The sequence below is a fragment of the Loxodonta africana genome, chromosome 14 (assembly GCF_030014295.1).
Source record: "Loxodonta africana isolate mLoxAfr1 chromosome 14, mLoxAfr1.hap2, whole genome shotgun sequence".
In the NCBI taxonomy this organism is placed as follows: domain Eukaryota; kingdom Metazoa; phylum Chordata; class Mammalia; order Proboscidea; family Elephantidae; genus Loxodonta; species Loxodonta africana.
In genome coordinates this window covers 42,670,001-42,682,730 of record NC_087355.1, presented here as the reverse complement: position 1 = coordinate 42,682,730, position 12,730 = coordinate 42,670,001, and the positions used below count along the sequence as shown (strand labels likewise).

The following is a 12,730-nucleotide window of genomic DNA, read 5'->3' as shown; positions in this document are numbered from 1 at the left end:
ATATAATCCCAAAAAAACAAATCCATTGCCATCAAGTCGATTCCAACTCATGGTGACACTAGAAGACAGAGTAGAACAGTCTAGCAGAGTTTCTAAGAGCGACTGGTGGGTTTAAACTGCACCACCAGGGCTCTTAGGTAGGAAGTGTTCAAATTATAAAGAAGAGAACTCTGAAGTTTAGCAAAATTATAATTTGCTCAAGGCCACATAGTTTATAAATTGTGGGACCAGGCTTCAAACTTGCGGTTTTCCTGCTCTTTCTGGTGCATACATTGTCTTCCAGCATGAATGAGACATGACTCTGTTTTTATCTTATGGTCTCATGGGCTGAGAGTAAGGGGAAAAAAAAAGTGGCGAGCTATTACCAGAAATACTATAGAAATATTTAAGGAAAAAGGAGCATTGTCTATCAGGGATAATGGAAAATGCCTTCCTAGAAGAGGAGGGATTTGAACTTTGTCTAGAAAGCTGAGTCAGAATTTGGATTGGAAGATCATTTTTAGGCAGAGAAAACTCTGCCAAGCCTTGGAGCATGAAAGAACTTGATATGTTCTGCAAATGGTGACCCTTTTGTTGTGGCTGGATCAGGGCGTAAGGGAGGAGCAGGTAAGGAAACTTGTCTTATAAAGGACTGGGGAAAACCCCATTGATACCCAGGGTCTTGTTTGTAGAATCAGTTAGGATGCTCGAAGTGACAGAAGACCCAAATTAATGGCCTAAACCAAAAGGGAAAGTTATTACCTCACTTAAAGAAGCGTTGAGGAAGGCCTGCTCTGGGTCAGGTAACTCAGTAGCTCAAAACATCATCAAGGATCCGGGTTCTTGCTGTACAACCATCCTCACTTAGCGTTTCTCCCCCTTTTGACCTAGGTTTAAGTTCACCTCTGAGACCATCTTATTATGTGACTTGAGGCAAGAGAAAAAAGGCCCCCCCTTACCTATGTGTATTACCATAAGTATGTTATAAATATTGTTATTTCTGAAACACAAATCTGACCTTGTTTATCCCCTGATTTAAAAACCTTTGGGAGCACATTATAGTCTGCAGAACTAAATCTAAACTTTTTAGCTTAGTTTATGTCACAGACATTGTTAAGTTCCTACTCAACAGCCCCGCTCAACTTCTTTTCTGGGAAAGCCCTGCTTTTGTGTGCTCCCAAAGGTTTTAAATTGGGGGATAAAGTCAGATTCGTGTCTTAGAAATAAAAATATTTATAACACACCTATGATAAGACACATGAGGTAACCGGGGGTCTTTTAGGTGAACTAAATTTAGGTCCAAAGGGGAAAAACACGGAACAGAATTTCAAATTTTTGTGAAATCAAAACTATCCGGAGCTGTTGGGGTTGGGTGAACTCCCAAAACTATTGCCTTGAGATAATCTTTAAACTTTCAACCAAAAATATCCCCTGAAGTCATCTTTAAACCAAACAATAGTTTAGCTTAATTAGTGGAGAATGTCTGCCTTGAGATTGTGTTCTTTTAAAGAACTATCGTATAAAACCTGGAAAAGCTGGAGCCCTGTGTAAGGCAGAAACTTGTCAAAGAAACTGAATTTTTTTGCCATTAAAATGAGCAATACAAAAGTGGCAAGATTACACCCAAAGATAGAAAACTTGTGAGACCTGGAAAATCAAGGCAGTCCCATCGAGTTTGGGCTCTCACAGGTGTCTCAGTACGTGTGATCAAAATGACAACAGCAACTCAAAGGTTAGATAGGAAACTTATGGGGCAGTGAGTTTATATTAATGGTGGAGGAATAATTCAGAAAAGGAGAATGAGAATGTTTGCACAATTTGAAGAATGTAATCAGTGTCACTGAATTGTACATGTAGAAATTGTTGCATTGGTATATGTTTTGCTATGCATATTTTCAACAACAAAAATAAATTATTAAAAAAATTGGGTCTCCAGTATCTTCCCATATTACAATATACACACACATATATATTTTTTCCCTTTGGTTGGCAGTGTGTTTGTCTTTTGCTATCCAATTACGGTTGATATCTTTGAACAAGCTGTAATACAGGAAGTGCATTTGTGAAAGCTGGCAATGTAACTGTCCTTATAAGAACCATGATTATGCATATTTATTGTTTCCCTAAGAAGGAATTAAATACTTTTGCCAGCAACTTGCTTACCATTTTCATTGGTTTGGGTGTTGGGGTATATAATACATGTGCACAGCCATCATACAGACATGCTGTGAGAAGTGCTAAAAGAGAGGCAAAGGTAATGTGATATGTCAGAAACATGGGGCATTTGGGGACACCGTGAGAGGATGTGGAATCTGTACTGGACAATGAAGAACATGCAAGATAGAATAGGTTATTGCAGATGAAGGAAACAACAGATGAAGCCAACAAGAGGCAGAAAAACCAGGGAATATCGCAGTGCCCTATATGGATAGAGCATAGACTTGAGAGAAATTTGTTGGAAGTCAAGTTGGGGATGAGTCATGGAGAGGAAGGCACAGGATAATGGAGGTCACACTAATTGGTGCCTAAAATGAGTCAGGCACTGTGCTAAGGCCTTACGAACATCATTTAATCCTCCACCACATCCCTAGGAGGTTTAGAGGATCATATTCCAGTTTTTTTATAATAACTGAGGCTCAGCTTTACTAAGCTGCCTGCGGGCTCACTACTTACTAATGGGAGTGGTTCAAGAGTCAGCGTTTGAAACCAAGTCTCTCTCAACTTGAAAGCTCACTAATTAGGCCAAATATCCCTCCACTGTGCATTTCCCTGGAGCCCTCCTGGTGCAGTGGTTAAGTGATAGGGCCGCTAACCAAAGGGTCGGCAGTTCAAATCTACCAGCCACTTCTTAGAAACCCTACGGGGCAGTTCTGCTGTGTTCTCTGGGATCATTACGGGTTGGAATCAACCCGATGGCAATAGGTTTGGGTTTTTTGGGTTTTTTTTTTTTTGATACTTTTCCATCTTGTTTCAGATTTTAGTGTTTGACATTTATTCTCCAGGTATTGTCGAAGGGTTCTGAGCAGGAATGGACGTTACCAGAACGTCCCATAAGGGAAATGAAATGGTATCATTGTGGAGACTGGATAGAATGCAGAAGCAACCATGGCCACTGTTCTAGTTGGCCAACATTCATCTTTTCTAATATTTCATATCCAGACATTGGGAATACTAGATGACTTTATTATCTGAACTCTATTTGCCACCTTTTCCAGGGAAATAGAATTTTATACCCAGTTTTGTTTCTCCGTAGCTTCCTTCTCCTTTTCTGCACTCCAGTAACACCTGGATTCCAGGTGTAGTCACTTTGACTTAAACCTTTTTGGTCCATATGTCCAGCTTAAGTAACCCCTGCTCAAATATGACCAACTCTGTACTGATAATTACTAATTGCCCAAGAAGTTCCTCTTAAGGCATAACATTTATGGGATCTAGATATTTCTTCTGTTGTAAATGGCGTGATGAACTTTCATAGAAAAAGATGTACCGCTCACTGATACTGAACTTCCTGTCTTTTTACATTAATTGTCTCTAGAATGGTATATTAAACAAGGAAAATGTAGAATGCCTGTCAATTCTTCATACCTTAAAAATGCACCTGGAACTACTCGAATGAACTGGAAAGTAAAATAAGTGCTATGCCACACTTTTTACTTAAAAAAAAAAAAAAAAGGGAAATGGAAAACATACCACTTCTAGAAGGCCCTGACTTTGCATTGAATATTGAAATGGTGTCAGTAGTTATTTTTATATGCCACATTTTCTTCCATGGGTGAACCATCCTCGATACTTATGTGTTGGATATTTACCATGTGGGTTGCAATATTACTACATAGGAAAGATTATCTTGTTTAGAGGTGGCCCGAATCATTTAAGGTAGACATAAAGTCAGCCCTTTTGATTAAACCTGCCTTCTTTACCTGGGCTGATAGAGATTGTTTTTCTTTTTCCCTTTTTTTTTTTTGTTTTTGGTTTGTTTTCATCCTTTTTTGCTATTCTTTAGTAAATAGCAGCATTCCCCTACAGCAACCAAGAATAGAAATTATGTACCAGAACAGTATCATTTTCGTGAACTTAAAAAATTACATAAGAAATAACTTAATATTGGTTTTACCATATCTTCTAATTTGAAATGGAGTGCAGTACTTATGTGGTTAAATCATAGCTCTTTTACTGTTTGCTATAAAAGTTTCAAGAATATATATTTCAAAATATGTTTTTTTTAAAATAATTCAAAACAAATGCAACAGGGCTCAGCATACTTGAAACACATTTTCTGAATTTATCTTATATCTCTCTGCTCCAGAGGTTTTTTGTGTGTATATGGATTAGGCCTGGCCTGTTATTTCACCATCTATCTCCATCCTGGAATTGATTGCACTGAACAGTCCAGAATGAGTTACATATGGTCCCACTTTGTCTAAGTTTGTAGGACCTCTGGGTTGAAACTCCATTTGATCAGAGTGAAGCTAACCATCGCAGAAATTTGGCTAATGTCAGAATTCTAAAGTTATACATACATACATATATTCCAATTAGAATGTGTATGTTCCTGTTAGAAATAGTGTTTTGCTATGCATTGGCTCAATAGTTAGTATTCCTAAAATGTTGATGACATTTTCAAGAATTAAAAAAAAAAATTCATCCACCTTTTATCATTATTATTAGTTTTAAAATTCTTCTGGATAGGGATCATGCTACAAATATGGACCAAGACAAGCATTCAGACCTTTTCAAATCAAAGTTATGAATATATCAAAGGTTTTTCTGAAGTTGGGGTAGAAGATTGAAATCTAAAGATGATTTAAACAAAATTGAAGAGAAAATACTTTGTCAACTTAATAGTTCCTTTTTTCCCCCCCTAATAAAGAAGAAATGGGCTTAAGATGTGTTTTAGAATATTGCTCATTAACTGTGTTGAGGTAAACAAGTTAGGGGGTTGGCTTTTAGCTGCTGTTGTAAACAAAGCTGTTAAGGGTAACTTTCTCCCTCTCCAGTCTCTTTTCTCCATGTTCTGTTCATTTTCCTCTTTACCTTCCTATTGCTTTATTTTTTTCTCTCTTCCTCTGTCCCCTTCCCCCTCCTGCTCTTCCTTTCTCTGCCTGTGCAACCACGTGCTTCAAATCTGTGGATCTGGGCTGCCTTCTCCAACAGTTCACTGTGAGTGTGAGCAGAATGAAAACCAGATGGACCAGCAGTTCCCACTCTTATCTCCCAGCAGACTCTGGCAAGCCTCTCTTCATCCCTCCTTCCTTGGCATGACAGAAATATTTGCCTTCATTTAGGGAGACTTGTATTTGCTCCTGTACCTCTTCCCTCAGCTGCAACATAAGCGGAAAGCTATTTATTCCCTTGTTGTTGAGGTTGGTTTAGGTGAGTAGAATGTGTGATGAATTTAACTATTGAAGAGGCAGTTTTAAGCCTGCCTGGCTTGTGTTGATTATCGAGATAGGGGACTTATTGATATTGGTTGTTAAAGGTCTGGTATTGCAATATGAAATCAATTTTTTAACAGTAAGATAAAGATAGAAATGCTCTCTACGTGTGTCTTTGCCGTCATTTCACTCAGGACACTGTTATTCACATATAGGGACATTGTTACTCACTAGCATCAAAGATTAAGAAAGAGAGACACCAGTACTGTTAACTGGATCATCATGGGAAATCCTCTTATAGAATGATTATTTTAATTTTTTTTTTTTACATCTTCCTTTGATTATAGTAGCAACATTCTTTCAACTTTCGAATGTTTTACTGCAACCAAAGTCCTATGAAATTGATTTGAACAAAGGTGAGATAGATTTAGAATTGTGAGAGTAGTAATTTGGACTTTTCGTTTCGTTATTAACTGTGGCATTTTAACTTTCGCATAGTCCAAGCATGAAATATCTATGCTAAGGCTGCGAGAGGCCCCTCAAAACATTTTAGGGGTGCACAAGCATGTGTGTGTATGTGTGCACGCATGCACATTTGAAGAAAATTCTATCTAGAAAAACCATCCAAAAAAGTTTGTCGTTTTTACTGGAGATCTGTTGCCTCAATAAGTAGATTAGATTGAGGAAAAAAAGTTCAAAATTTCAGAGGGGAAATGTATTGAGTAGAAAACAGTGCTGAAATACAAATGTTAATTATTAAGTAATCAGTAGATTTCCCCATATCTGCCTTGTATTTCATGAAGAATAGGAGGAGCGTCTTTAGTTATTTTAGTTCTCAATTCTTACTCTGCCAGAGATTATTAATTGAAGTATTAGTCTCACGTTTTTAAAATTCTAAGTAAATAATAGCATAACTGTATTGTGTGACATATGGGATTTTTATGTCTAGGTGATTTTTAAGAGGGTGAGGAAATTGAAGTGAGAGATGTGTCGGGGAGACATAACCCGCTTCATCTACTAGGCCTGACAACAAAGCATGGAAGAGGGGTGGCAGGTGTTAAGAAAAATAGTCAGAGAGAGCTATCTGCTACCATTATCTCACCTGCATAACAGAACTTCAGGTTTTTGTTATTTCTGAGCTGTCATGAGGGGGCTCAGTACCATCCTACTTCCTCATCTATTTTCTACTTCATGCTAATGTTGGCTTCAGCTTCAGCTTCGAGTGAAGTTACGCTGTTGCATGTAACACTATCAAGGTAGCATCTGCCCAAGCCAGAAATAACAATAGAGTATGATATAACCCACTTACAAATGAGTTCCTGCCATCTGTGCTACACCTTCTTAAGTGGGGTTTGGATGATAAAATCCTGATTTAAACTTCAGTAGATAAGCATATTTTATTGATAGAAGATGTTGAATTTCTCCTGTTTGCTTACTTTTAAAAAAGATAAATCCCGCTTAAAAAACTGAGGTGCTTAAGGAATGAAATAACATGTGTGTGGTGACATTCCGCAGATCGTACTGAGAAGCACTCCACAATGCCAGACTCACCTGTGGATGTGAAGACGCAATCTAGGCTGACTCCTCCAACGATGCCACCGCCCCCAACTACTCAAGGAGCTCCAAGAACCAGTTCATTTACACCCACAACGTGTAAGTGGTCATTTCTGGGTTTTGAAATTAAAAAAAAAAAAAAAATTTTTTCTGCAAGTAAGAATTAAAGAAAAATAGGAGTTAACGTTAATGTATTTATGGAGAAATGAAGGAAAAAAAAACATTCATTTATTTGCCAGTGAGTAGGTATTACGCTCCTTAGTATCGTACCTTAGTTATAATTTGTATATATGCCAGAGTTTGCCTTTCTTTCATCATTGCTTTAGAATTGTAGTCTGCAATGGTTTTAGCAAAGGAAGAGTACTCCATTTGGTCTGTAACGTCAATTGCTACTACTATTACTTTTTTTTTCCCCTTAAATACATTTTTTTAAATTATGACATGTTATCTAGGTAACAACATTTGCCATTTCAGCAGTCTTCATATGTAAAGTTCCGTGACATTAAATATGTTCATCATGTTGTTCAACCAGCACCGTTAACTGTTTTGTAACTTTTAATTTGACTTCCATAATGGAGTGCTTTTTATTTTAGTTTGTTCAGTTTGACTTGGAGCATGGAAATATGGTATACTTATTTCCATGTTACTTCTGATCTTCTAGGAGCACTTTCTTCTCTATTTCAAACAGTTAAAAATAATATTAAAATCTACCACCCTTAAGTTAAAAAAAGGTCGCATAAGAGATACAGAAAACTTTCTGAAATAAATAACATCTTGTTTTCTTGAACTGTCAACACTATTAAGCCCTGTGTTCTCAGTCAGTGAAGTATATTGCTTGCTGAATCCTCTCAGGAAATGACAGAACATTCTGACAGAATAGGAACTTCCTTTTCCAGTAGGGATAGTAGATAAGTGTTTTAATCAATCTCAAAATCCTGGTTCAAATTGTCATCAAGGATTTGTGAAACTAATAAATGTTATCTGTGGCAGATAATACTATTTACAGACGGTGTGCCATGAAATCCCTACGGATGAAAAATAACAAGTAAAAGTAGGTCCCTGACTATAAGGGATTGACAAAATGCACACCCCAGGCTGTTTACACCGTGTCTCACTGCCATTTAAAAGACCTTTTCAAATGTGTGAAGAGTAGGGGACTGTGCTAGTGCCAAGTTGTAACCCTGTTAGTTTGAATTTAGTTTGTCGTACCCTGAAGCCACAGCGATAGGCGTGTGTCTTTTGTGAGAGGTCCTGGCTGGCTGTCATTTCTTGGCAGGTTACTTTGATAATCCATTTTGTATAAGAGAACCATTTTATTATCTTGAAATGAAACTTTTAAGAACAGTAGAGTACTTAGAACATGTCCAACTATTGTTAGGAATAGTTTTATCAAACTTATTATAAAATGATGTGTTTAATAAATTGATTTACCAAAGTAATTGATTTTAACATCATAAAAATCAACCTTTTTTTTAAAGTGAGAATTGTGCAACTTTTTCTAGCCTGGTTCTTGTGGATTCTCATCTTGGTGTTCCAGTGAATTTTTTTCAGAAATAAATTTACTGAATCTAGGCTATTGGTTGGATTAGGATGTCCCTATTCAATTAAAAAAAAAAAAAAAATTTTTTTTAATTCAATGTATTGAAATAACTCCTTGATAAATACTGTGTCCATTTTGGCCTCTTACATATGATTTGGATTCTCCGTGAAGAAGTGGTTAGGAAGTATGTGGGGGAGAAAATAGCCTTCTCATTGGGTGGTAGAAGGTTAAAACTTGAAAGTCCTATTTCTATAAACACAGCTGTCAGTTGTGTGTACAAAACATTATTAAAAATGTTCAGTGATAAATTTAGTCTCCACCAAATGTACACTTTCTCTAGGGGAGCAGTTTAGAAAGGAATAGTCCTGTTATATTGATATAAGCCTGTGACAAAAGGCTGACATCCAAACGCTGTTTGTTCTATGTTTGAAACAGTTCAGGTGGTTGGCATATGTGCACATGGGAGGCAGGGCTGTCCCTGTGCTACAGCCGGCTCCATTTATTATCAGCTTCTGTGCAGAGCTTCATCATGCAGTATGAGGAGTGGATCCATTTAATTGTAGAGAACCTGAGCCTGTGGTCATCCTGGGAAATCAAAGCATTTTACAGAAAGTCCCAACATTTTAAAAACATTTACTTTTTAAAAACATCCACTAGATTTAAGTGGAAGGAAACGTGATTATAATGTCCTTGTGCATGTTCTCTCTAAGTTTATGTTTTCTTTCTGATTTTGTGCCTTTGACAGTAACTAATGGCACGAGCCATTCACCTACAGCCTTGAATGGCGCCCCCTCGCCACCCAATGGCTTTAGCAACGGGCCTTCCTCTTCTTCCTCCTCTTCTCTGGCTAATCAACAGCTGCCCCCAGCCTGTGGCGCTAGGCAACTGAGTAAGCTGAAACGGTTCCTTACTACCCTGCAGCAGTTTGGCAATGACATTTCACCAGAGATAGGAGAGAGAGTCCGCACCCTTGTACTGGGACTGGTGGTAAGCAAATAAAATTGACCTGATTTTCTGGAGCAAGGGGGAGTGCGTGGGGGAGAGTTGGGGAAGATTTGGAAATACAGGCCCTGTTCTCACAGCTGAACCAGGTGGTAGGGATTCCACCGTATTCCCTCCTTTGTTGTAACAATTTCTGCATCTGGAGATTGCTTCCAAGTCTGATTAATTCTATAGCAAACATGTTTTCAATTCTGGATTATGTACGGACTACCACCATGGTTTTGTTTACTCTTTGACTAATAAATATATGGTGAAACAGATTTATTATTATCTTCGCCATAAACATATATGCACTAAATTCAATAATTATACTCTCCTGGAGACCTGGTGGCACTGTGGCTAAAAGCTTGGCTGCTGACCAAAAGGTTGGCAGTTCGAATCCACCAGCCGCTCTTTGGGAACCCTATGGGGCAGTTCTACTCTTTGCTATAGGGTAACTCTGAATGAAATCCACTCAACAGCAATGGATTTGGTTTGTGGCGTGGCATGGCTAATTGCTGTCAACAATAACAAAATGGTAGATTTTGTTAACGGTTCCTTTAATCTAACTGGTTGTTTTTTAACTTAGTTGCTTTGGAGATTTTTACTGTTGACTTGGGTGAACAAGAATTTATAACATGTAATAAATTTTTTACTTAATTATTTTTATTTTGAAGGCTAATAACTTTATTTTTAAATACCTATTTTTGTTTTTGGTAGAATTACTTAAGTCATTAGAGAACAAACATGTTAATTTTGTACCTTATGCTCTATTCTGTGCATTATCACATTAGAAATTAAAACATGCCATTTTTTGTTGAGCCCTAAATCACTTTTGCATTTATTGTGATTTTCTACATATGTGGAAGACTTTATATTATTCAGTATCCCAGTTTTTCCCCATACTGAGTCATGGAGAAACTGAGTCACACATTCCGTTCTTCGTCATCAAGGCTATGGTGGAGCTAAAATTCAGATGATAGCAGTTTCCTTTTTCTTGAAATAAATCATGTATTTTTGGTACATGACCCTATCATGGGCAAAGCCATTCCAGTTGTGTTTTGCAAAAGAAGAACCAGAATTAAAAAGCTGGTTTAGAGACTGGTGAGTAGACATAGAAGCCCTGGTGGCACAGTGTTTAAAGCCCTCAGCTACTAACTGAAAGATAGGCGATTTGAACCCACCAGCTGCTGCCATGGAAGAAGGATGTGGCAGTCTTCTTCTGTAAAAATTACAGCCTTGGAAACCCTATGGGCAGTTCAGATCTAACCTATAGGATCACAATGAGTTGGAATGGACTTGATGGCAATGGTTTTTTTTTTTTTGGTGCCGTGCACATGTTTCAAATCACAACATCACAAATTTGAGAGATTTTACAATTTAATTTTTAACTATTAACTCCCTTTTCTTCCCACTCCAAGAACAAAAAGCTCTCGCATCTCCCACGAGCCATCAGCTTTACCTGCTATACCTCTAGCTGTGCATGAAGGTGATTTTGGACAGAAGTGTGTCAGCCTACTTCAGATACATTGATCAATCACTTGTATCTTTTTCCTTCCTATTCACTCTTGAGTTTTAGAAATATGTTTTTCAGCGTGTAAAGAAGTAAGATCAAAGAATCACAAAGTAAATCCAAAGCAATAATTTTATCTCATGAATGGCAAATATGTCATTAGTTAAAAAATAAATAAATAAATAAAAAGAATGGTTTTGTGAAAGCTACTTTATGAATTTTTGGTGTGTTCTTTATTAACAGTGGTTTAATAAAACGTAGGAAGACTTGGCAGCTTTAAGTAGATTTTCTCTACATATTAAGTAACAAACCTTTGATTGAAATAATTTTTTTTTTTTTAGGATACATATTTATCTAAAAACCTTACAGAGAAAAGTTAAGGGAAGGGATTGATTGTGCCTTGCATATAATAGATAAAAAAAATAGGCAATGAATATTTGTTTAATAAATGAATGAAGAGAGAACGGACATTCGTTTTGAGAACTTGACTACAAGCTTTTATGCATGTCATTTTATTTAACTCTTGGAACCACCCTTTGAGGTAGTAATTTTTGCACTCATCTTTTGTACCTGGGGAAACCGAGAGTCACAGAAGTTTAATAAATTATAGAAGGCCACAAAACTGGCAGTGACTGTGATATGAATCCAGATGGTAGATCCTAACCAATCATTTTATATTGTTTACATTGGGTTAAGGAAACTGTATACAAATCTGTCCTTTAGAAAATGAACCATTAAAACAAAATGACCAAAAAAAGGGCTTGCTAACCTTTATTGTTATAGATAGGAAGTTGGTATTCATTCATAGTTTTGGGTGAAGATAATTTGAGTTTGGAATATGAAAAACTTACAACCTAGTGCTTCCATGCTTTATCATAAAAGGAAAAGGAATTTCACAAAAAGTGGGTGGAGCAGGTCACGAATGTTGTCAAGCATCAAGATGACTGCTAACCATGAGATAAATGTTTAAATGTAAGTAATAGAAGTTAAGACTAAAATTACAGTTGTGATTCTACCTAGGAATTAAGGAAAAGAAATCAAAATAAGGTGAAGTTATTCAATACCTTTACCACAATTGGCTGGCTATCTATTAAGTAAATGTTTGTATCAACGCACATTGCCCTTTGTAGGATACAAACCCTAGGCTTATTGTGAGATGAAGCTAGGAGTGAATTTGAATCAGTTTGTAGAGTCTCTTTCGGATTCAGCCGTACACGTTGCCTCGAGGATAAATGGAATATCTTTGATAATTGGGGAATTTTTTTTCACCCTCTACAAGAATCAGTGACTCATGGGAGGCTCAAACCTCTCCTTTGGTTTCATTAGCACAAGACACTAACCAGCTTAGCTCTTCACCCTCAGCAAAGATGCTTTGGTAGAAAAAGACAGCATGCAATAAGGGAAGACAAGAGAAGGATAATGTTTCTACCAGGAGACGTGGATATGACATGTGGGATGAATTGAGAGATTCTGACACTTGCTTCTGGCTCTTTTGAGTGATCTCTTGTGCTTTTAAAAACATCTCAGTGTGTTTGTTTTTCATAAAGGTAGTATTTGAAGGTTCTTCATAATTGCAGAAACTTCCTCAGCAAACTATGCTAACATCCATGCACGTTATTCTCAAGGTACCATATTTAATGTGTTCCATTTCAGTTTTTAGAGGTGGGTGATACAATAGACGATATTATCTTTTCTACAAAGTCAAAAGATTTTATACTGAAGATAATAGCTTCGTGTGTTGTGTGCCTGCTTGTTATTATACTGTGTTGTATATTAGTAATTTATTGG

The 12,730-nt window shown here is 37.0% G+C and overlaps 1 protein-coding gene across 2 annotated transcripts in view; it reads left to right on the top strand.

Annotated features, from left to right (window-relative positions):
• RUNX1T1 (RUNX1 partner transcriptional co-repressor 1) overlaps positions 1–12,730 on the top strand; it is a 123,017-nt gene that overhangs the window by 56,862 nt on the left and 53,425 nt on the right. Inside the window, exons 1-3 of one of the 2 annotated variants that reach the window (XM_010588392.3) lie at positions 4,597–5,352; positions 6,870–7,007; positions 9,194–9,435. In XM_010588392.3, coding sequence (XP_010586694.1) covers positions 6,893–7,007; positions 9,194–9,435 — 357 coding nt within the window. In that variant the 5' untranslated portion in view covers positions 4,597–5,352; positions 6,870–6,892. Of the gene's footprint in view, positions 1–4,596; positions 5,353–6,869; positions 7,008–9,193; positions 9,436–12,730 lie in introns of those variants that run through there. The other variant, XM_023545861.2, reaches the window with a different exon arrangement.